Here is a 25,924-nt window from a genome sequence, read left to right as displayed (position 1 = left end):
AGCCAGAGACACAGCGTGGGTCCCTGGCCACCTGTCAAGGATGAGGGGTGGGTGCTACTTATAGCTGGGACATTATGGGGCACCTGGATGCTTGGGCCAGCCTCAAATAGACACTGCCAGGCTGACCAGATGATCCCTAACTGCCTCAGTGTTGGCTCTCTTCAAAAGATCCACAACTGTCTCTATCCTGCAGGGAGGATGAAGAGGGACATTGTGTTTTTCCCCCAATGTTTTCATATTCCTTTGACTTCTTAATCCCAAACTTTTTGTATGGTATTGGGGGAATGGGGTGGGAGGGAAACTGAACCCGTGATTTCACTTATAAAGGGAATTCTTGGTGAGGAAACCTCCTTTACCATTGTCAACTGGCACCTGTTTGGCAACTTAAGAGTCGCCTTGTTATCTGAGAGGTAAAGTGACTTGCCAAGGTCACACAGCCAGTATGTGTCAAAGGTGGGTCTTGAACCTGGGTCTTCCCAATTCCACCATGCTGCCTCTCATTACTCTAATGTTAATGATAAAACTTATGAGTAATCCCTCGTTATTATTTTGGTAACCAGTATAAGACAACCAACTCTCCATTATTCAGGGACTGATGAACCTGTGTGGTATAGATTAACCCAGCCTCTCTGCCTTCCCACCTTCTACCTTTTGGCTGTTCAGATGCATTGTCTAGAAGGATTGTTAGGCTTTTTTTCTAAATACTACCAGGTTAAAGTGTGTGTGTGTGTGTATGTATGCCGGGAAGCAATGTTAGTAGAACTTTGAAAATATAAACAAAACTAGAGAATTGGAAGCATCTGTAGATTTTAAAGTTCCTCACTACCTTTGACTCTCTATATGGAAAAGTTGACTGTAATTTATCTTCTGCTTGTACCTGGGGTACTCTCTGGGTAGGTTAGAACAGTTAGAGTATGTTGTTATATGTTGTAAATGGGACCATGCTCCCAGGGTTGACCCCCCTCTGGACAAATCAGCTTTATATAAAGTTTAAAAGTCTATCTCAACAGCCCAGAACAGTTGGGACTAGGTCAAGAGAGAGGTTAATCCTTTTTCCTTCCAAAGCAACTTTTGATCCATTGAGGGCCATTCTTTTTTTTTTCTATGGGAGATCACTTTCCTTCTCAGCACCAGGAGTCTGCCCTGTAGAAACTTAAGAAAAATCCAGACTCCCTGCTCCCTAAGGAGCCCAATACTAAGATCCAGCTTATTTGGCGCTGATGATCTAAAAGAAAAAGACCTCATCCCTATGCAAGGAAGAAACTCTGGGAAGGGTTGGTGGCCCCTGCATGCTTAGTAGGCTCCTAAAGACTTCATTAGCCTTGTAGTTTGTTTTTTATTTCCTTCTGACTACCATTACTATTTCTCCTTCCCCCCTTCCCCAACCCAATATATATACATATATAAATATAAATATATATATATATATATATATATATATATATATTTCATGAGGCCATAATTAACCCCAGGTTAAAAGGCCTTTATTAGATGCTTAGAAGCATCTTTTAAATGGCATCCACCACTATCCCCCTGCTGCCATGCAGGCCAATGCTTACTGTCTGAATACTCAATCACAAAGTCAGTTCCTGGCTCGAGATTGTGGTCCCATGTGAGGTTGGCCGATTTACTGTTGGCCTTCACCGTGAAGTTCCATATGGACTGTCCATAGGGGGCTGGTGAATAGGTTAGAAGAGGAGTTAGTAATGATGGGGGGAGGCAGGGCTGGGCACACTCACAGGCCAGGGTCTGCTGGGAAAGAACAGAGAGTCAGAAATTGCCTGGTATTATACATGGCTCCAACATAGTTCTAAGTCTCAGCCTTGGGTGGCTGAAAACCAGTAGTCCCAGTGTGTGTTAGCATGCAGGCTGACCCTGGTGTGGAGGGATAGCTGAGTAACCCCTATGTGATGCAAATGGGGATTCAACTCAAAGCCTGGTTTCTTATCCAAACCTCCCTATAGTGCCTGGGTTTGCTATGGAAAGGTTTGGAATCTCCAAACAGGTTCCATTTTTCAGAGGAAAGGAGAAAAAGTATCCCCCCTTGCTTGGGTTGGGCATAGAAGGGTTGGGTTGATATTCTTTGTCCTTAAAACTGCTAAAGTTTTTTTTTTTTTTATGATGATCAGAGTGGCTGTTTCAATAGCAAATGGAAGTCATGACCTGTGATGGGGTGGGAAGTGACAAGGTAAAAGGTAATTTCTTAGACTGGGGGTTGTGAATATGTGTGTATGAAGGGAGACAGGGCATGAAGGGAAATGGAAAGCTTTTCTGGAGTACAATCTGGCAGCATGAAAAGTTACCCAAGTAATCACATCCTTTGACCCAATAATTCCATTACTCAGGAAACCCCCGACAGTAAAATTGAAAGCATCAGCAGCAGCAGTAGCAATAAAAGATCTATTTTTTCAAAGATTTTCATTGTAGGCAACTGCAAACAATAAGATACAACCTAAACATACAACAATAGGGAAATGGTCAAAAGAATTTCAGTATGTTAATGGAATGGGATGTCTCAATGCCATTAAGATGGACAGGCAGGAGGAATGTAAGGAAATCTGGAATGGCCTTTATGAAATAAGGCAAAGAGGAAAAAAAGCAGATGCAGAAAACGGAGGATGTGATTATAGGTTTATAATCATATGGGGAGAATGAGGCTGGACAAAGAATCCTGATGGAGATTTGGAGGAAGGGATTGACAAAATGTCATAATGCTACTTTATGGCTGGAGAGTAATTCATTTACATGCAAATAGTAAATTTAGTTTATATTGATGTATGATGGTTGTAATAAGATATTTAAAGCTATTTTTTATAGGGAAAAATCCAGAGAAACACTGGGAGAAAGTCTAAACTAGACAGACTTGAAAGAGGCCTTTGGATCACCTTAGGAGATCATACCTGCTCAGAAAGAGCTTAGCCATGAATTCTGTTCCCTTCCCCATCATTACCCAAAGGTTTTCTAATGATCTGGGACTGCACTTTGAAAGATCTTAAACTCATCAGCAATTCCTTCAGGACAGGGTGAATAAGATAGGATCCTTCCTCTTGGCAGATCACCTCTAGACAAGCCCAGAACATTTCCCTGGAATCCTTTCCTCTACATTGGATTCTCCCCACTCTGCTTCGTAAGACAGGGGTGGGTGTGAGTAGGTATGCTTACTCTCTATGCACTGGACAAGGCATCAATTACCCAGCTCTTAATAGCTGGGAGCTCCACTATCAAAGCCATTGCATCTAAGACATCGCTAATCTTCAAACACAGTCATTTTTCAGGAGACCTGGCAGCCTGATTACCCCATTTCCCAGCAAAGATTTAATAGTGGAATGCTAGCATGAAGTCTCATATTTCAAAGACTTTACAAGCGTGGCTCCTGTATATTTTATTAGCATGCAAGGGGGTACTGTCACCTACTCACTTTTCAAAAATAAATGAACCAAGTGCACTCAGTACAGTCTGTGTGGCACATAACTCAGCTTGCAGGGTTCAGAAGTTACAATGGGCTTCCTGGTCTTTGCTAAAGTAATACCCTTCCCCTAAAGCCTCCAGCCTTCCCCTAAACCCCTAAAAGCTCCTTGAGCACTGTGAACAGTGGTTGTGCTGGGCAAATCATCAGAAATTTGGCTTCATGGATAGAACTGCCTGGAAGTCTCCAATAGGATTGTCAGGCTGGTTAAAGTTCTGTACTTCTCTTCAAGACTTTCTGCCTGAAGTGGTTGTGTTGGACAATTTCTAACTGAATTGCAGGCTTTGAGGAAGTCATAGTAAGAACCTATTCTTATTTCTGGTGAAAGCTAGAAAGGAGTGGTTTCTGTGGTTGGGGTAAGGATGTACATCTGAGTATATTTGATTAAATGCCTCCAGGTATTTAGACCTGGAGTAGGTCTAGAGAAAGGAAATGAAAAATATAAACCAGAATTTGGAGGGCTGGAGAAGTCCAGGTCTGGAAAGATGGAGGTAGATAAAAAATATCAACATTTACAGATTACAGAGAGTGATGATAATAAAGTGAACTCAGACTAGTTCACCAAATCCAGAATACCGAACCAGAGGGTCCCCCTTTGGAAGTCTGAAAGGAAGTTTAGGACAAATGAAAGAAAAATCCTTCAAACAAGTCTATAGAACTTGTTGTCCCTCAAGCAATAGTATAGGCTGAAAGTGGAAATAGCTTCCCAAAAGGCTGAGATGAATTGGTAGATGAAAGAGCCAGATTGGGGTATGAAGAGAGGTTAGTCCAGTTGAAGGACATTTCTAATGTCTGAGGCTAGGTGGAGGGGAGAATAGCCATGGATCAGTCATAGACAGAACCTGTACTTATCCATAGTATTGGCTCATTATGGCAGTACTGACTTTCTGATGTCACCAGAGGGTAAGGTTGTTTCTTGTTCACTCTTTGTGAGCCTTTTCTGAGAGTGCAAGGTAATTGAATATTATCAGGCTCAACCTCAGCAACTGAACACTTTTTGCTATCACTCAAAAAGCATACTAATCCACCAATTAGCAGATGGCAGCTTCCAGTGATCTTTCAATCACTTATGGCTATCACAGTAATTATCACTAGGGCTTTCCCTAGTCAATTTTTGTTCGGAAAATCAACATTACTTCAACACTAAATACTACCCTTCTGTAGAGAAATCTTTTTCAAGGTCAAAGAAATGGTTAGTGTTGTAAACTGATTTTGAGCTAATATTTTACCTGTCTTCTGAGAACATAAAGCATTTTATTTGCCTAGCCCTGACTCACCAAAATCTTCAAAATTAAGGCAGTGTGGCACAATAATTAGAAAATTAGATTTGCAGTCAAGGGGGTCCAAACTCTACTCTGGACTCCTTCCTAGCACTATGACCCTCGGTGAGTGCCTTTCCTTAGCACTTAGCACAGTGTGCGGCACACCAACAATGCTTGTTGACTGAGTTCCACACGCTGGCAAAATCAGATTTTCACATGTGGCATGGTGGCTGCCCTTAGTCCACCAAATGGGGTCTGGGAGCAGGACAGAGATTCCCTGAAAGGTGAAGGCACTTTTGCCCCAGGTTTGACAGCTGGCGAAGACTGCAGCTGGGACCAGAACAGGCAAATTTGCTTCCTTTTTCCTTGGTTGCCCCCTACCCCTCCTCTCCCACTAGTGTCACTGTCTCTCTCATGCTGACTTTCCAGCTGGCACATTGGCTCCATGAGAGACCCTTCCTTTTGAGGCAATAGAAGGCTGTTTGATGCTCAGTTAGAAGTATTGCTGAATTCCCCAAGGAGTTTCCTCATACTGGAAAAACAAAGCTTCCCGTCCTGACTCCTTTATGTTTCATCCCAGCAGGCTGGGTCTTAGATTGATTTTTACGAGCAGCCACTAAAATGGCCATCATTTTACTTCCACACATTACAGGGTATGGGGAATATCAATGGAAACAGCAGCTTAGCACTGTTGGTCATTACTAGACTCTTTGATGGTAGTACCATTTCCTAGCACTCCTATGATTGATTCTTTTTAAAAGGAAAGGGAGGGGAAATGAGAGCCAGAGATAGCTCTATGAGGGGCACAGATCAGGTGCTCTGGGCGTGAGCTTGTCTTTTGGGGATCCCTTTATACATTTTGCAGCTCTACTCTTGATACAGAGACACGGCTGCTGGTGGTAAGTGAGATACGGTAGCAGAGAGCTTTGCTGCCTGCCTGGCTCTCTAGGATGAGACCCCTGGCTCATGCATTGAGAGGGTTACTCCTTGCCCAGGAGTCCTGCATCTGGGATGCAGGATCCTATCTGTGTTTCACTACACCTTGTGCCCAATGCAAACTCTGTGGCTTAAGACAGTCTGGGTATGTCATTAGTTCACTTTGGGCAGGACTAAAAAATCATTCCTCTCTGTACAGTAAAATTTCACCAATATGTTTTACTGTCGCATCACAAAATAAATACTTAGGGCCCACGGAGTGTGGCTTTTCCTGGCATTAAGAGAAGGCCTATTTAAAAGAGGCTTATAGGACTTACAGCTGGAAAGTACCTTAGAAATAAAGAATCTAGTTTTTTACTTTACAGATGAAGTCCAGTAAGCAAGTGATTTACCTCAGATCATATGGGAAATAAGCAGCAGAAGTGAGATTTGAACCTGGGGCCTCTGCCCTCTGCTACATCACACTGCTCCCATTAAACCCCAAGTGAGTTGGGCTCCGAGTAGCTGCCTTTCTTGCCCACCCCTCAGTCTAGCTTTGGTCTGGACGACTGGGAATCTCTGGGTAAGGACCTGAGCTTGTTATATATCTGAGGTGGAAGGATCCTGCCCATCTGTCTTTCATCAGCTAGAGAAACTAATGATGATGATTGATTGATGATGATGATGATAATAATAAAAAAAATAATGATAGCTCAGGTTTATACAGTGCTTTAAGGTTTTGCAAAAGGGCCAGGAAGAGTGAGGGATTATGATGCAGATTAGGCAGTAAGCCTAGGAACAGAATTCAGGTTCTAGACCTTTGAGACATTTTCAGGCCAGGAATTCTGGGGCTCCCTGGACACGGGGACATGAATCGGTCCTTGTATACATGATTCCTTGGACTAGAACCACCAAGGAGTGTCCACATACATCATTCCAGCTCGAAGATTATGTATGTATCTCTACTAAAGAGTAGAGTGAAGGGATGGGAAGGGGCAGAGGCTACAGGGGAAAGGGAAGTGTGTGCTCAGCAATACCAGTGTCCTGTATCTTAGTCACGGCGGATGGAGGGCTCTCCGTGGTAGTGGTGGCAGCGGTAGTGGTAGTAGAAGCAGTTGTAGCGACGGTGGTGGTGGTGGAGGTGGTGGTGGTGGTGGTGGAGGTGGCAGCAGTGGTGGTAGTAGTGGTAGGTGCCACAGTGGGGACTGCCGTGGCCGCGGCGGTGGTGGCTATGGCAGTAACATCAGTACTGCTCGCCGCACTCGTTGCACTGACTGTAGTTGGAGGCAACATGGTGGGAGCTGAGAGGGAAACGTAAAACAGCCGGGTCTGGTTGGTTTGGTACTCTCCACTCTGAACACACTCCCACAACCCTGCCCCAAGAGGCAGGAAGCCCCAGGGGAGAAGATGTGGCTTTTGGAGCTAAGATCCCCCAAGTGAAACAAAGGGTATGTTGGATGAACCATGATGGCTGAGAACACAACCGTGTGGAATGATGAAAATGAAGCTCAAGAGTGTGTTTCATTTTCTTCTCGATGATCTGCATTGGCTCAAAGCACCCAGCATGCACCCAGCCAAGACAGGAGAAGGGGTAGAGGATGCACAGAATCTTGTAGACCTAGGGGAACGTCAGAAATCACAGGAAAGAGCAGCCAGGAAGACACAAGACCAAACCCAAGCAGGAGCCATATCCCGATCCAAGCCCACTCAGCCAGTACCAGGGGATAAGAAGGTAAGGGGATCCTCAGTTGGGTGGCCCCTGGGGCACACAGTCTGCCATGCCCAGGGTACAGTCCCTTGGACTTTACCGCCCCTATTCCCCAAATTATACTCTGCAGGATCTCTTTTGGACAAAAAACAGCCTCAAAAAATTGAGACTTTCTTTTCCACTCTCAGAAATGGGCTAAGTTCAATATTTTGCTGACATAAACTGTATTACATTTTATGATTTTTGGCCTCTCACAGCTATTTTCCCTGATTCAAGACAGTCCAAGATCACATTACCCTTCTAGGCTCCCACATTTCCTCTGCTGACTCAGGCTGAGCTTGCAACCCACTAAAACTCCAAGATCTGTTTCAGAACAACTGCTGTTTATCCATGTCCTACTTCCCACCCCAATCTCATAATCATGAAGTTGATTTCCTTCATACTTTGCACATTTATGCCTCTTGAATTTCACCTTATTAGACTCAGTCCAATGTCCTTCCCTGCCAACATCCTGGCTGCCATCCATTCTTTGATAGAGCCCTTCAAAAACTCAGTAGAAACTGGCCAGGACCACTGTGGTCAACAGGTCTGGAGACACTTTGAGGAACTGTCCCCCACCATGTGAATGATTTTAGTTTCTGCTGCAAGTGGATGGGAAGTATCTGCAGTTGGGAACAATGCTGTTCAATGGCCATCTCTCCATCTCCCTTCTAAGAGAATTCACTCAGGAGTGATGTCACATGTAAAGTTTCTACACACAAAGGAGTCCTCAAACTTTTTAAATAGGGGGTCAGTTCACTGTCCCTCAGACTGTTGGAGGGCCAGACTATAGTAAAAACAAAAACTTTGTTTTGTGGGCCTTTAAATAAAGAAACTTCATAGCTCTGGGTGACGGGGATAATTGTCCTCAGCTGTTGCATCTGGCCTGCGGGCCATAGTTTGAGGACCCCTGCTACAGACCCTTCTCACAGCCCTGCCTGCCCCACAATGAATATTAGAGAGCAGCACTAGGCTGTGGAGGAGGGTAAAGAGGCAATACTTTGCTTCTTTTCTAGTTACTTGAGGCAGCTGAAGACTTGGGAATGTTATAATATTCACTTCTTGCAGTCTCTGATCTAGTATTTATCATTTATGCCATCAGGTGATCAGGAGTGAGAGATCCACAGAAATTGGGCAGCTCTCCTCTTACCGGATGCCCAAATAACTTTAAAGGACAAAAAGACAAAAACATGTGGATTGCCTCCTCCTACCTCATACCCCCCAGCATCACACTGTCCTTCAGAGAAGAAAATAGTAGGCAAACCTCCCAGCTGGGGTGGAAGTGGGGCATGTCAGGGGCTTTTCCATGTTGGGAAAAAGAATTTAGGGATCCCGAACCTTCTTTTCTTAGCCCCACTCTACACAAAGATCCCTTTCATTTGCCCAGGTCACCAAACTACAAAACTTGCATAGAGAAAATAGAGGCGGTTCCTGGGCCCTGGAAGGCCTGGCCCCAATTGGGAAGATCAGAAATTATTGGGCCCTGGGGGTGCAGACCACAAAAGGCACACTGGGAGGCCAGCCAGTGATGTGAGAGTCCATAGATTCTTCCTGAGGCTCGAAGCTATGTCGTTACACTCTCCTCTGTCCCAAATAACCCTCAGTCAGTAGGAAAGTCTTAAAAATACATACACACATATATACATATATACTTTATATATGTATATACATACACACACACATATATATAAGACATATGCATATATAATTTATATATATACACACATATGTAATACACACACATATATGATTTCAAACCCCATTCCTCCACTCTCGTGCTGTTTTTTTAAAAGCCTGAATGAATAGCTACTCTTTGCCAAAATCTGAAATTATAAAATATTTCACGTATATTTTATCAGAGTAGCAATGTCAAGGATACATATTGTATCACCTCCCTTCATCTTTGAAAATAGATACAATGACTAAGAGACTGGAAAACAAGATTAGCCCTGCTCCAAGTCTGGAAACTCATTAGTAGGGGGTGACAATTTTATCATGAGCTAGGGGGTTAGTTGGGTATTCGAGTAGTCATTTTGAACAACCTCCTCAACCTCCAAATAAAATTGCCTCAAAAACCTTATATTTTTAATGCTTTCTGAGAAGAAAAAGCTTTTACAACCATCTGTCCCCAGGTCAGATGTCCCAGAACAAAGGTCATTTAGTTCAGTCTACACATCTGAGAAAAGATGAAATGACTGGGGACCTGGGGAAAGTGGAGGGTCAGTCCTTCAAGTCTACACTTCTTAATAGAATCCTGCCACACAAAGAGTCCATCTCAAATACATCTGTGACCTTTGCATCATGAGGCTGGGGGTGGGGGTTGTTGTTAAGTCTAACTCATACAGAAGCAGAACCACAGAATTTCAGAGCTGGAAGTAACTTCAGTGGTTGTCCAGTTTGATGATGTTAACTCAGCTCCTTGCAGCCTACTTATTTACTGAGAAAATTACACCTCAGCATTTTCTATGTCGTATTGTATTTTTCTTTATTTGTTAAACATTTCCCAATGACACAGCCTTGCGGGGGCTGAGTTTGCCACCTTTGCTTAGCATTATGCCTGTTGAAACTTCCCAGCCCTTACAGGAAGGGAAACCTCACCAGACAAAGCAGACAAGCGGTCCCCTGCCTGTGCTTGAAGACTTCTAAGAAGTCCATCACCTTTCAAGGCAGACCATTACACCTTTGGGCATCTCTTAAGTGTTAGGATGTTTTTCCTGATGCTTAAAATATGATTATTTAAGACCGACTGACATTAAACCTGTATGTTCTCTTTGTAACTTCCACTCATTAGTCTCAATTCTACCTTCTGGAGCCAAACAGAACAAATCTAATCATTCTCCATATGACAACCCTTCAAATACCTGAACACAGCTATCTTGTTTCTCAGCTCAGTCTTTTCTCTTCAGGCTGAACATAGTAGTTCTTTCGATTGCTCCTCCTATGAGATATTCTCAGGGTCCTTCCCCAGCCCCTCCACGAGGGCCCACTTCAGCTTATTAATGTCTTTCTGAAACTATGGTACCCAGAACTGAGCACAACACTCTGGATGAGGTCTGATGAGAGTGCAGTACAATGGGGTTATCCTCAGTTTCTAGAAACTAGGCCCCTCTTAATGGAGTCCAAAGTAATTTTATCTTTTTTGGCTTCCATAGCTCACAAGGTGAGCTTGCAGCCCACTAAACTCCCAGCTTTTTTTTTTTTAAAGAACTACTGCTGTCTACCCACGATCTATTCCCTTTGATTTTATTATACTTATGAAACTGATTTTTTTGTACCTATGTTTGAAATTTTACATTTATCCCTACTGAATTTCACCTTATTATATTCAGTCCAATGCTATACTTTGTCTAGATGTCAGCTGTCATCCACTGTGTGATTCAGGGATAGAACTCTTCAAAAACTCAGTGGGAACATGACCAGGATCATTGTAATTAGCAGCCATGGACCTGATTTTCATGAGATCTTGATCAGGAGTCATCATTATTCTAATGGGTCCAATTTGGGAAGGAAATAATTCTCCCAAGACAGGGGCTAGAACAGGCATTCTTAACCTGGATCCATGAACTTATTTGTTTAATATTTTGATAACTGTATTTATTATAAAATTTAATTAACTTGCTTTTTCCCCCAATAACACTAAAACATTGATAACTGTATTTAAGAATAGTTGGTTTCTTTTATAATCCAGTACATTTACTTTGTATTTAAAAGCATTATACTCAAAAGAAAATCATAAGCTTCATCACATTGAGAAGGGATCATGACACAAAATGTTTAAGAACTCATGGCTTGGAGAAAAACAGAAAAAACAAAAAAAGAATAAAGGTTTCAAACACAGACTCACATAAAACCTCAGAATGGGGAGGGAACTCAGAATATACTCAGTTCAATGGGTAACTAAACATCAGTCCCCTTTATTCTATCCTTTTCAAGTGGTCATCTATCCTCCTCTTGACAATTGGCAGTGAGTAACCCTTCCCTAGAGGTAGCCAGGTAGCACCGTGCTTAGAGAACTGAATCTGGAATCAGGAACACCTGAATTCAAATCCAGCCTCAGATAATTATTAGCTATGTGATTCTGGGCAAGTCAAACTTCAACTCTGTTTCAGTTTCCTCACTGTAAACTGTAAACTGCTTCAGTTTCCTCACCTGTAAAACAGGAATAATAGTAGCACCTTACTTTTCATGGATGTTATAAGGATAAAATAAAATATTTGTAAATCATTTAGTGCAGTGCTTGGAACATAGTAGGTATTTAATAAATGCTGATTTCTTCCTTCCTTTCTTTCCTTCTTTTTCTCTTTCCTTCTCTCTTTCATTCATTTATTCTTTGTTTCTTCCTCCCTCCCTCCCTTTTTCCCTCCCTCCCTTCCTTCCTTCCTTCTTTTCCTTCCCTTCCTTTCCTTCTTTCCCTTTCTTCCTCTATTATAGAATCAAAGAATTTCAGAGTTAGAATGAATCTCAGTCCATTGGTTCATTAAATCCATGTGCCTCCCTCCCCTAACCTATGAGTGTACCACAAGGCATCATCCTGGGCCTTCTCTCTTTCAGAGTCTCAATGGCTCTCATGTCTAGGCAGATGACTCCAAGACTTGATTTCTCTTCTGGGTTCTAGCATCACATTGCCAAGTATTTACTGTCTATGTCACTACTTGTACCACACGCAGCTCAAACTCAACATAGCTTTCTCTCCAAACCTACCTCTCTCCCTAATTTCCCTACTGAGGATACATCATTTTTTCCAGTCATCCAGATTCACACCTTCCACCTCATAACTTAATTCTTTACTTTCTCTTACCTTACCTCTCTCCCAGTCAATCAGTTGCTAAGTCTTGTTTATTTTATTTCCATGACATTTCTTCCATCCCCTTCCCCCTATGTAGCCACATTTCTACTTCAGTTCTCATTACATCTCACCTGACTATTGAAATAACCTTCTAATTAGTCTCTTCTTACCAGTCCACACAGCTTCCAAATTAATACAGGTCTGAACATGTTATTCTCCTGCTCAAAAAAGTTCTACGTTCCCTATTTTCTCTAGGATAAAAAACAACTTCATTTCATCGGCATTTAAAGTCTTTCTTCAGCCTATCTTTCCAAGCTTTTTTTTAAACATGTCTTTTCCAATCACACACATTATGTTTTCACCAACACAGTTTTCTTTTGGTCCCTTGTAGAGGAGACTCTTTCCTATCCCTGTGCCTTTGCATAGACTATTTCCTTGCACCGTCTGTTTCTCATTTTTGGAAAGTCCTCCTTCCTAATTCACCTCCCTAGGAATTCTAGCTTGCTTCTCAGCTCAAGTATCACCTCTTATATGAGTCTTTTTGTGATCCCACAAGATGCTCCCACTCTCCTAAATCACTTTGTATTTACTTCCCATGTATTTTGTACTTGCTTGACGTGTACAATTTACATCCCCCAATAGAATGCAAGCTCCTTAAGAGCAAGGAGTGTTTTATTTATGACTTTATATTTTCGGTCTCTAGCACAATGCTTAGGACATAGTAGGCTTGCAAAGTTGAGGAAAGTGAATCGAAACTTAGATACATCAATGATGAGCTTCTCTCTGGCCTACAAATTCATAAAATATCATAAAAAATTAGACAAGGATCTCTAGAGATTATCTAGTCCAACTCGATCATTTTACAGATAACAAAACTAAGCAGAATGAGCAAGTGACTTCTCTAAAATCACACAGCAAGAAAGTAATTTCAGTTAAAACACAAACACATTGTGATTTCTGGTTCAGTGCTCTTGCTATTGGAGCTCACTGCCTCTTTAGTTTCCTCTGCTTCCTCTTCTTTTGCACAGCCTTCCCTCACATAAATGCAGTTTATTTGCATGTCTAATATGGCATCACCTCTTTGATGTCATGCTCCTCTTGGAGAATGAAGGACAAACAACAACCATAAGAAGGATGCTCCCTTAGACTGGTGCTGGTCTTGAATGGCCACCAGTGTTCTATGCAGACTTTGATACAAGTTGAGCTCTCTGGGAAATGACAAGAGTAGGAAGGGTACATGGTAGGGGAGGCACCAATCATGGCCTTCAACCCTGCTCTTTTATTCCCAGTTGCCTCAGTTCAAGAACTTCCTGCCTATGCCTGTCTGTGCACAGATCCTGGTTGGTTCTAGGGATTAGTGGAAGGAACAATTCCAGGAGGAGATGAATCTCTAGCTGACAAAGAACAAGGCTAGATACAAACAGAAGGAAGCAGGGAAATGCAAAAGCAAAGAGAATCAACCCAAATGAGGGTGGGGAAAGGGAGAAGGATAGGAACTAACCCAGTGGTAAAAGGTCTAATTTTTCTTTCTGAGTGGAGTAAAAACCAATCTCTTTAAGAAAACTCTATTCCTGGCTTCCCAGTCTGCTCTTTCAGGGTTAGTTCCTAGTGATCTATACCCCAACTGAACTGCTAAGCCCTTTTTCCCAGCACTCATATACTGCCAGTTCTAGATTCATTTCCCTGATCCAGACCAATTCCCATGGTAAAACTGAGATTCAGATGGGAATTCAGGCCAAAGCAAGGAAGGGACCTTAGGAGACATTTGCCTTATTTTTTTTAAGTCAGAGTTTAGTGGAAGACTCTTGAATAGCTCTCAAAATCCCGAGATAAGGATTTGTAGGGAGGAATTGAAATTTGGCCACTCTGGCTATCATTTTGACCAGATACCACCCTTACTCCCACTTTTTATTCCCTCCCATTCAAAAGCTGCCTTTCAGTTTTCTAGACTGGGGGCTTTCTTTAAAGCAGTTTGGCTTCCTTGGGAGGCAGAGAGCAATTATCACTCAGGGGCCAGTAGGATTGGAGCCCGCATTAAGACAGGCAGGGAAGGCCCTATTCAAGACTGCATTCACGGCGGTCTCCATGAGGCAGCCCCTCATCTAGCAGCAGAACCAGCACTGGGCACCCATGCAGCATGCACTGCCAGCATGCACACTACTCTTACCCCCATTTCCCCATTTCAGTGGCTGGGAACAAGACCAGGTGGGAAGGGCCTGGGATGACCTAGCCCCTGGTACCATCTGTGACCCTGAAGGGCATTTCTCCTCCACACTCTGAGACTGCCTTCTTGGACAAATTCACTAGTTGCTCAGCTAGACTTCCACAATGGATGGTCAGTAATCTCTAAGGTATAAAGTAGAGCAGCCAGCAGTCCTAAGGTTGAAGGTTTGGGGGAAGAGATCTATTCCCTTCAAAGCTGTCCTCTTCTCTCTGTGGCGTCTCTGGGACACTGATCCATGACTTAAGTAAGTCTTGGGGGGCTTTGAATGCTCCCCTGGACAAGGCCCTTTCCTCTGGGCTTTGTCTCCAGCCACTGAACAGGACAATTGTAATCCATGCTTTGCCCTAGATCTTCCCTGGCCTCCCCCACCCTGGATCAGCCTGGATTCCTCCTGCACCACCCCATGCCATGCTGGTTACCTCCTTGGCTGGTACGATACCTGGGGTTGGAGTAGCTTCAGAAACAGCACCCAAGTGGGGGGGGGGGGAGGAGAGAGAAGGGCAAGGGAAGGAAGAGAAAACAGAGGCACAGGTGAAATCACAGGACAAGCACATGGAGAAGGTCTGGGGTTAAACACTACATGGTGAGACTGAGGGGACATTGGTCTGTGGCCACTCTTCCATCGTGCCCATATGCCACATCCACTTCAACACCGGCTAACGCTTGGCAAATACTTCCAGCTTCCCCAAAATCGGCCTGAAGGGTTGCACCAGCTCTGAACATGTTTGAACAGAATTTTTTTCCTCCTGGGTTATGGGGCTACTTCATGAATTAGGAGTTGAAGTGGGGTATCTAGATGTCCCCCCAGCGGATCTGGGGTCAGAAAGTCACAAGAATGGGTCAAGAAGCCCTTTACCCTCCTGTTCCTATTACCCATAAAAGTGCTGACCTAGTGGTTTGACTGTGAGTTAGTGGGCTGGGAAAGTACCCCATGATATTAGAGAGATGGAGAGCCTCACCATAGGAATGGATCTTACAGCACTAAATGGAATAGATTGGGTTTGGGGGAGGGAGAGAGGGGAGCACAGCTGGCTTGGGCTACTCCCAGATCATCCCTGGGACGTTTGGTAGGACAGAGATGCTGACAATGGCTCTAGAGTGCCTTTGCTTGTCCTTTGCCCCTGAGTTTTTTCCTCAAACCCATTAGATTGAGGGCCCTAAGTTACAATCCAGGATTCATAGCAAAAACCCAAGCCTGAGAGAAGGTCTTGCTTTGTCCTTTTATCCCCTAGAGCTGCTGAACTTTTTCTTTGCTAGTCACAATGGAGCTTTATCTGCTTGTCTGCATCTGATCTGGGGGTGGGCTGGGCAGGCGGAGGAGGAGGAGGAATGTTTATCTCCTTTGGGTCCTTCTCTGATGTGGGTCATCAAGCCTGCATGCAGTCTCCACCTCCTCCCAGGAAACGTGCCTGCCAATGCTCAGGGGCAGAGTGACGCGGCCTTCTGATGATTACTCTCTCCAGACCAGAAAGAGCATTCCTCCATCAGCTTATTTCCAAGTTAGCTGTGTTCTTTGCCTACCTCATCTCCTGCCACTGCCAGAGCTGGACTGTTGAGCTTTGAACAGATTTTTTTCTTCCTGGGTTCTGGTGCTATTTCATGAATTAGCTAGTTATCTTTCGAGGAGCTGAGGTGCGATATTGGTCTATTCCAATGTTCCCCCAGCAGATCTTAGAGATCAAAAAGTAACAAGGATGGGTCAAGAAGCCCATTTCACTCCTGTTCCTATTACCTATAAAAATACTGACCCAGTCAAGGTGGTATGACTGTGATTTAGTGGGCTGGGAAAGTACCCCATGATATTAGAAAGATGGAGAGGCTCACCACAGGAGAAAGGGGTGTGGGCTTATCAGGTATCTAGGACCAGGCAAGTAAAGGAGTCAAAAAGCTCTTTAGGGGTGGAAATTTAAGGGATTCCAAGGAGTCCCTTAAGATGAATTTGTGGGATGTCTAGATAAGTCCAAGGACACTGATAAGGGAAGCTGGAAGCTTCCTTGAGCTTTTGGAGCAGTCCTGGATGTTAGTCTCTGGAGGTACATAGGGATTTTCTTCCTCTATAGACTGGATCAGACAATTTGGTGGCTTTCAGGGCCTCACATAAACCCTATTCTTCTCCTGGATAAGGCCTTTTTGGCAAGAGAGAGTGGCAGCTCTGAGTCTGAGATCCTTGGCGGACAGCTAAGCAACAGCTGCCCCTAGTGAATTTCCCCTCAAGACACAGCTTGGATCTTGGTGTTCAGCCAGACTCATCCTGTAGGGTAACAAAATCAACCTTGGTACCTTAAACTACTAAATGATTTGGGCTCTTAGGGAAATTGGCTTGGAGATGCCCATCCCCCAGCCCACTTCCTCCTCCTGCTTTTTTTGCCCATTATAGTGTGACCTTGAGAGCAGAAACTATATTTTTTCCTTTCTTTAGCTCCCCATTGCTTAGCACAGTACCTGAGATATAGTTAGCATTTAATAAATGCTACTCCCTCTCACTCAGGTTGTAGAGCTGCCTTCACCCAACTTTTCCGGAAGAGCAGCTACAGAAGACCACTTGCAACCTAGATCTTCAATCTAAGCCCATCACTGCTTCCTATCCATTCAATTCCAAGAAGTCCCATACTAAGGCCAGAGTTGATCCCTGGCTAAGTATTGGACCCTATGAAAAAGTATGGGGTCTCAGGATACTCATGAATATTATTATCACTATTGTTATTTCCTTAGGTTAGTGAGCACACATATTACCCATGGTATTCCTGTAATAAGTTTATTTCCAAAGCAACTTCCCTCATCTATCAATTCCTTTCATCCTCCTCTTGTCCCTATGAGAAAGAATAGACATTAAAGGACCTTTCTAAAGATCTACATCAGGACTTAGAAGTGTTCTAGAAGCCAAGTAGCCTAACTCAGGCCCAGTATGGAGTTCTCTCTAACAGGTAGAGCAGATATAATCTCTTCAACTGAGAAGAAATCTTCTGGGATCTTGTTACCAAGGATGTAGCAGAGATGCTACATGTGGATGTAGGAGAAAAAGATGGTTTGGTTCATGTCAACAGACAACTGATTAAATCAGGATCATTAGCTTCTGCTCCTTGCTGTATCATCCCCTTCAGATGCTCATCCAACCTCAAGTTGGCTCACCAAACTTACCTTCATTTGGTGGAGCTGGAGACTCCTCCGTGACCACTTCCCCGGGACCCACTTGGGTCCTGGCACTGAGTGAAAAGCGGTATCGGGACACAGGGTCTGCTCTCTGTATTGAGAACTTAGTCTGATTGGGAGAGAAGGTCTCAATCACAGCCTTCCCTGTCTTGGTTCCATTAACTGGAGAGAAAAAACAGAGCAGAGTGTTTTTCACTTTGAGGGTCCTTTAAAAGAAAGCTGTGGAAGTTGGCAAGTGACTATGGGGACTAGAGGAACTGGCCAACTTCAAGACAGTTAGGTTTAAAGGCAGGGGCTTGGCCAGAATGGTTTCTTGAGTTCTCCGAAGCCACACAGTTCCTATTTTCACCCTGCTATCATCATCTCTAGTAAGTAATTGCTCCTATTTAGACCAAGTCTTAAAGTCTCTCTGGTCATTTAAGCATTATAGAAGATACATCTAAGTTCTGAATTTATCTGTTTCTAAAAAAAAAAAAAACCAACAAAACTTAATACAAAGTCATTGGGCTTGATTTCAAGGATTACTGGCTTCTTTCTTAAAGGGCCCATTCAATGTACTTTAAAGGATTCAGGGGTCAGACTTAAAAGTCCCATTCTGAACAGTACAAAAAGTCTATTGTTAGACAACTGTAATGATCAAGAAAGTAAAGAAGCCTTTAAGCTTCCTGAAGAGCTACTGCACCACCTATTTTTAGTTCTTAAAAACTCTGGAGATCTTCAAAATAATGAACCCTCTTCTGATACCTTGGGACCCCAGGGAGGTAACTGCGATGGAGGGCAAGAGAAGCTAATCCCAGATTTCTTCTCATTCCACTTTTCCTTGGCACCAGGGTTCAGATCACTTTGCTTTGCTGTGATCTCTCTCCCGCCCCCATCTATCTATGTCTCTCTCTATTTCTCTGCACTGTATTTCTCTTGTCTGCCTGCTCTGTCTTTCTGTCTCTGACTGTGTGCCTGTCTCCATCTCTCTCTGTCTCTATATCTCTCTGTATGTTTCTGTCTCTATATCTCAGTGTATCTGTTTCTGCTTCTGTCTCTTCCTCCTTCCCTCCTTCCCAACCCTTCCCCTGCCCCTTCATCCCTCCCTTTCCACTGGTTTGTATGTTTCTTTGAAAGCTCCTGAGTCTTGGGAGCCTGGATCTAATACAAGTCCTTTTCTCTCCCATTCCATCAGTCTGGGAGTTTTCCCAAGTCAGGCACTATTTATTTTTAGACTGGGAGTTTCTCATGGGTGCAATTGTTTCTTCCATCAGACTGAGCCCTTTGAAGTATCTTTCTTTTAAATCAAAGAACATGGTACTGGCTCTTTCACAAAGAGGCTACTCAGTACATGGGCTTCAGTCTGTTTTCTTGGCAATGAGCGGTTAGAATGGGGATGGTCTTTTCCAGATAAGGAGGAGGAGGCATGGGGAGGATGAACCATACATACAGGCAAGGTATTTAAGATTGTATCCTGTCAGGATCCCATTGGGGTGTTCAGGGTGATCCCATTCCAGGTTGATTGTCTCCAGGTTGGGCTGCCGGACTCGGAAACGTCTGGGGGCACTGGGTACTTGGGGAAGGAGGAGAGAGCAGGGGAGAGGAGTGGAGGGGCAGAAGGGCAAAGGGAAAGACCGGAAAAACAAAACACAAGCATGAAGGTAACTGAAACTTCCCAGGTTCTAGATCAATATATGTTGGACTAACTACTAGAGGAATGAAGAATTAAAAACTAGATGACCACGAATTGGAGGCAGGGGCCCCAGGCTTGGGAGGGTGTTTTGGGACATATAACTTTGGATCTTTGCCACTAAGCTCAGGGATCCTTAAGAATCAATAACCAACTTGCAAACACTTAAATAAGGATTGACTGAGTGTTGACTATGCCCCTAGAAGGATGCTAAGTTTCTAGAGAATTCTTTTGAGGTTGAGTACGGTAACTGTTCCTTTTTTTAGCAATTTGGTGTGAATTTACAGAGTGAGGGTCTGTCACTGGACAGAAACATGAGATGGGGTTACTGGGAGGCAAGAAGCTGATGGTGGTTTCTTTTGATATTAAGAGGAAAAAGGGAAGTGAAGGGATGAGAGATCCAAGATGGGAGAAAGAAGGGAAAGAAAAAAGGAAGAGAGAAGAAAAGGAAAAGAAGAAAAGAAGAAGTGAAAAAATCAGCAAAGTATGGCAAACAGAAAGAAAACAGAACAGGAAAAAAGAGGTGAGAAATCAATGACTATGATCATGCTCTCAGATAAATTCTCTCCTAAACAAAGCTGGTCCCATCAACTAATAGGCTCAATTTGGAGCACAACGTAATATAACATAATATATCATCATATATTAAGAATATGGGTTCAAGAGCATAGTATAATATAACATAATATATCATCATATATCAAGAATCTAGGTTCAAATTTTAGCCCTACCATCTGTTAACAAATTACTTAATTTCCCTGTGCTTTAGGTTTGTCATCTACCTATAAAATGGAGATATATGATAGACATCATTTCTTTCAAAAAGGTGCTTTTGAGCATCAAATGAGATAACATAAATAACTGATTTGTAAACAAAGTGTTACCATAAACATGAGTGATGTTCTGACTAGTTCTGACAAGGGTTTGCTATGTGATGTTGGACAGATCAACTTAATCTCTCAGTTTCCTTATCTACAAAATTGGACAAGTGGCTTCTAAGATTCCTTCCAGCTCTAATAGTTTGTATCTTGCTACACGATCCCTGTGCAGGGAAGCGCAAATTAAAGGCTTTCTGGTGATGGGAGAGAGTTCAGGAGATTGTGTTCTTATGATACTGACAAAGCTGCTGTATCTTTTTTGAATTGGGGTCCCTCAGGGATTCAGGGTTGAATGAGCTGTTTGTCTCTGGTCACAGAGAGCCTGGGAGAGGATCTGGGTGGTTCCCTTGGGAGTCAGTCTGCAATCTCAGATCTGGAATTGTTCCATCCAGTCCCGAGCAGCTTTCCTCTCTATGGCCTTCCTGCTGGAGATCACCCAGACCAGTCAAGGAGATTCCAGAGGGTCACGGTTCCCCCAAAGTCACGTGGATCTCGGCTTGCATTGTCCCGTGCCAGCTGATACGGAAGCAATACCGACCTGACCAGGCTGGTCAGGGTGGCCGCCCTGCTCCTGCCCGAGCGGTACTGCCATGAAGACCTACCTCCTTCTGGGGTGGTGAACTCCTTGACTTCACTGCGAGGCCCATCGCCTCTCCCATTGACCACAACCATCTCCAGTTTGTAGTTGCTGTAGGGGAACAGGCTTGACACTACACCCCGGGCTCGGTCACTGGAGAAACTGGCAAATTGTCTCTTTTGAGACACCCAGAGGCCCTTCAGCAAGCTGCTCTCCCTCCAGAAATAAGCCTTGGGGACAAAGGCAGACCAATGAGAGGCCGGCCCTCCCAGCTGTCTGGTTAGTTGTTAGTGGCTGGCGTTGGCTGCCTTTTAATTTGACTCAGAATTTTCTCCAAATCCCAGAATCTTCTGCACAGCCTCAGCACCCAAACTTGAGGTTGGAGGTATAGCCATGAAAAGGCTGAGGGAGCGCCCATTTATGGCAGATAAGTGAAATATCTTGTTGGTCTCATTCATTTTCCGATCCATGTCACCTCCTGGAAATGGTGGGTAGGCAGGATGGCCAAATGTGTGCCTCTGCTCGTCCACACTGGGGACGTATCTATAAGGCTCTGTCAAGCTCTGTTCAGTGAGTCAGCCACAGAGTCATAAATAAAACCCAGGAGTCCAGGGCAGAAGGAACTCTGCCTTGTGCTCAAAGATCACACCTCAAACTAGCTAAGAAACAAGTGGAGAATTTTAGCTAACTGAAAATCTGAATTTAGGAAGATACCAACTTAATCCCTCGACACCAAATGGTTTCTCTTCAAACCCTTTGGTGATATTTCGGAATAGGCTGGACAACCGCCTATCTGGGATAGGTTAGATAATATTCTTTCTAGAGACAGGGAGGTGGACAGGAAGATTATCAAACAGAATCTTCCTTTATTGGGGTTACTGTGGAATATCAGACATAGGATTCAATTGAATGACTTCCTATGGTTTTTTCCCCTAATTCTAGGATTCTGTAATATGATATTGTAATAAAGGAAAGTGAACGTTTATAGATTTATAGCAAGTGGTGGAAAGTAGTGATCACCACTCCCTGTCTCTATTCCTTGTCTTTCCTCCTTCCTCCCTTGCCAGTGTTATTTGGAGCTTTTAGGGCTCATTAGGGAGCAAGTTCAGGCTTAGGTGGGAAGGAGGTCAGAGTTAGAAAACTTTTAATGTTCTCTCAACTCTGGGCAGAAAATCAAGAGAAATGGACTGGGTGAGTATGTGAGCAAACAAGCTTTGAGTTAAGAATTTCTCTCAATGTCTTTTCTTACCCTACTTACCTACTTTATTTCCCAGGAATGGGAAATAAATTCATTCCCACCCTGACTTGCCCAACAGCCAACTCTGAATGATCCCATTGATCACACCCTGGAGCCCAAGGTTGGTCTCCACTAATTTTTAGTTATAAACCTTCCCCACCCCATGCCCACCCCTACTTTCACCTGAGCTATACAAGAGGACTAATTTGAGAGGTTGCCCCTCTTTCCTATTCTGCAGAAGGACTGGCCAATGAGCAGAGGTGTTGCAAGAAGTCTTGGACCTGGGTTCTACACACTCCACCCAGTCAGTCCCTGGATAATTGAGAGTTGGCTGTGATTATACCAAGGAGTTGGAGGTCTTTTAGCTGTATTCTCAGTTAGTTTGGGATTTAAAAACATTTACGTTGGGAGAGGAAAAGGAGGTGGGGAAAGTAGTCCAGAAGCAATTAAAGAGATGGGGTGAGGTAGCACAGCATCATTTTCACACCTATATGAGGGCTTACACATACCCCGTGTGTAATATGTGATAAACTATGCTATGCCAATCCAAACTGACTCCCTGTCACCTCTACTAGATAAACCCATCCCTCGTGAGAAGCCTTAAAGGAGACTGGTGATGACCTGGATAGTGGTCTGAAAAAAGAATCCTAGGTACCCACTTTTGCTAAGATTAGCTCTCCCAGCTGGGTTGACAAACCTGCCCACCCCATCCAGAATTAGTGCACCAGCCATCTGCTGCCCCCCAGTCCCTGGTTAGTCAGCAGGGCAGTTAGGCAGGGCCAGGAGGCTGGCTTGCTCACTCGATACTCTCTAAGCTGACCCTGGACTGTGTCCAGGTAGACTCGGTTCCACTGAAGGCCGATGGCTGTGCTGTTCAGGACTCGAACTTTTACGTCAGTGGGTGCGGCCCTGGGATCTGAAATGTGGGGGAAGAGAGATGAGCCTTTGATTATGCAGATGGAGTCACAGCGACTGCCTGTGGCCCCTTGAAATCCTTTCTGGACTGTTTTTTTCCCCACAGTTACTCCCCACAAGCCACCAGCAAACTGAAAAAGAATCCTGATGTCAGAGAGCGGGCTCCCCGAATTAAACCAGGAGGTCATCAAGGGCAGGGAATATCTCTTCTTTCTCAGGGTTTCTTCCCCAGTACCCATCCCTGGCATCCGGATGTAGTGAACTTCAGGATATATGTGTGGGGGTAAGCTTTCTGATGGAAGAGCTTCTTTCCTACCGTTGAAGATTTTCTTACCTTTCCCACATTGTCTATAGCCTTCTCATCATGGCCAAGGCTATTATATACATCTTCAGTGGGTACCCTAGAAAGGAACCCAAACCTCCCATCCCCTCCACTGGAGATAATGACCTTGGAGGAGCTCCTTCCTCCTAGTAAGAAAGTTAAACTATTCCCATTGGGCTCTAAATGGCAATCTCTGCCTCATCTCCTCTTTTAAAACAAGCATGAACAGAGATTTTGGCGGGTAACAGGGACATGCGTTTCGACAGAGACCTATGTTTTTCTATCTGGAGACTGTTGGCCAAGAAGGCAGAGAAGAGCAAAATGGATCCCTACCTGTTGATTTTCTCTATTTGTGTTCTCAGATGGTCTTTAGAAGTTCAGTCCTGAGTCAAGCATTTCCAAGAAGTATGAGCCTCTTCGCCATTCCATTTTGTCAGTCAGGACATTCCAATAGCCCCCTCCCAGATCAGACCTAGTCCCAACTTTAAATCCCTCTCTAAAGAGACATCCATCACAGGATGGGGGAGACAGCTCATCTCTCTATATGACACCAGATGATACTCTGGAGACCTTAATATTTCCCTGCATCTAACACTGGGATTAATCCATGGAGTCCCAACTTTAAATCCCTCTTTAAAGAGAGATATCCAAGATAGGAGGGGGAGACAGCTCACTCTCCTTATGACACCAGATGATACTCTGGAGACCTTAATATTTCCCTGCATCTAACACTGGGATTAATCCATGGAGTCCCAACTTTAAATCCCTCTTTAAAGAGACATCCATCACAGGATGGGGGAGACAGCTCATCTCTCTATATGACACCAGATGATACTCTGGAGACCTTAATATTTCCCTGCATCTAACACTGGGATTAATCCATGGAGTCCCAACTTTAAATCCCTCTTTAAAGAGAGATATCCAAGATAGGAGGGGGAGACAGCTCACTCTCCTTATGACACCAGATGATACTCTGGAGACCTTAATATTTCCCTGCATCTAACACTGGGATTAATCTATTGAAAGACCAACAAGTCATCCTGGGGGAGAGTTCAGGGGCACAAAGGCAAACACATAAGTGCTCAGGCTTCTGAGGCTTTTCTTACAGATCACCTGTAAAACCTGGATAGACCCTAGCTTAGTGCTAGCCCTCAACTGTCTCTGCTCTCATCTCTGCTTTGATTTGCAAGCTCTTGGCTTGAAGTCATGATGGCATGCATATAGGTGCCCGGACCATGGCTGGAAGCAAGACTGGCCACCATGCTCTTAGACGGCCTTCATTTGGGTCTCATGGCTAAACATCTGAGGGTACTTCCTCTAACCAGTAGCTTCCTCCTGGAGAACAGGAGGTGGGATCTGAGGGGTTTTGGTGGGAGAAGACAGAGGAGAGAACTCACAATCTTCCCCAGAGTAGCCAATGACGGTGTCTGGCTCGGGTCCCTTTCCAAAATCATTCTCCGCCTGCACTCGGATCTCATAAGGCACGTAGACAGGGGTCGGCGACACCATGTAACGGGAGCCCCATACCGTGGCATTGTTCCAGCTCTCCCTTCCTTCTCGCCGCCGCCATTTAACAATATAGCGGAGGTTGGGTCCAAATGCAGATGTGGCATTCATGGGCTGAGCAAGAAAGAAACAGAGCAGACAGAAAGGGATAGGGAGGAATCTGGATCACACAACTACCCCCTGTCCTGCTGCCTGTGGCCAAAACTCTTCCCGCCCCAAGTCTCCGACTTACAAAGTAAAATAGGAGCCAGCGGCCCCTTCCCTCAATGAAAGCTGAGAATACAATATGGACCTTAGTTAGCATTCATCTCAACAGGAGAGACAAGACAGTGGCTCAGGGTCAGGAAGACTTGGTTCAAATCCTGCCTAATAATACTCCGTATTGGCAAAGGGAGTTTCTTGAGTTGGACATTCTCTAATCCATGAAATCTTATCTTGAATTCCTATTCCTCTGAAGGGGCAGTTAGGTAGTCCAATGGGCAAGTTCAAATTCAGCCTCAGATACCTATTGATTAGGTGACTCTAGGCACGTCCCTTAACTGCTCCCAAGCTGCTGATGAGAATTAAATAAAATAATGAATCATAAAGTATTTAGCATAGTGCTTGGTACATAGTAAGCACTATATAAATGTTAACAATTATTAGCTGTTATATATAGAACCAAGACCCAATTATCCACCATTATCTGTGGCAAAATTTTAACATAAGTTTACCTTTTTTCTTTTTCTTTTTCTTTTTTTTTAAACCACCAAGAATACTTTCTTTTCATTTGTGTTTAGGAAATATAAACTTGTTTTTAACAGGTAATATTGGAAGCTAGGATGTACCATAATAGATAGAGTGTTGGGCTTAGCTAGGTCTGAATCAGGAAGATTCATCTTCCTGAGTTTTGAGTTCAAATACAGCCTCTGACAATTACTAGCTGTGGGAGTCTAGGCAAGTCACCTAACCCTGTTTGCCTCAGTTTTCTCATCTGTAACATGGGGCTGGGGAAGGAAAGGTCAAACCATTCCAGAATCTTTGCCAAGAAAACCCCAAATGGGTCTCAGAAAATTGGACTTGAATGAAACAACTGAACAACACCATTAGGGGACCACAAAGAACTTTGGATTTAGAGTCACCTGGCCAGGATTCTAGACGTGACTCTCATTTACTGGCCGCATCACTTAACTTCTCTGAGAATCAGTCTCTTTCTCTACAAAATGAAAATAAGATTTAAGTTCCCTGCCTCTCATGTGTGTCTTGAGTATCCAGGGAGATGACGTAGGTA

The 25,924-nt window shown here is 43.9% G+C and overlaps 1 protein-coding gene across 18 annotated transcripts in view; it reads right to left on the bottom strand.

Moving 5' to 3' along the window:
- The window catches only part of NFASC (neurofascin), a 240,772-nt gene that overhangs the window by 25,441 nt on the left and 189,407 nt on the right, over positions 1-25,924 (bottom strand). For 5 of the 18 annotated variants that reach the window (XM_003767634.4, XM_031937208.1, XM_031937207.1 and 2 more), the window contains 8 exons: positions 24,546-24,768; positions 22,712-22,827; positions 20,700-20,904; positions 18,980-19,102; positions 17,539-17,712; positions 14,840-14,854; positions 6,681-6,944; positions 1,560-1,676 (listed from right to left, as the gene is read on the bottom strand). In XM_003767634.4, coding sequence (XP_003767682.4) covers positions 1,560-1,676; positions 6,681-6,944; positions 14,840-14,854; positions 17,539-17,712; positions 18,980-19,102; positions 20,700-20,904; positions 22,712-22,827; positions 24,546-24,768 — 1,237 coding nt within the window. The other 13 variants (XM_023501922.2, XM_031937213.1, XM_023501926.2 and 10 more) reach the window with 7 other exon arrangements.

Source organism: Sarcophilus harrisii, chromosome 4 (genome assembly GCF_902635505.1).
Source record: "Sarcophilus harrisii chromosome 4, mSarHar1.11, whole genome shotgun sequence".
Lineage (NCBI taxonomy): Eukaryota > Metazoa > Chordata > Mammalia > Dasyuromorphia > Dasyuridae > Sarcophilus > Sarcophilus harrisii.
The sequence above is the reverse complement of the archived record's forward strand: the minus strand, read 5'-3'. Positions and strand labels throughout refer to the sequence as shown.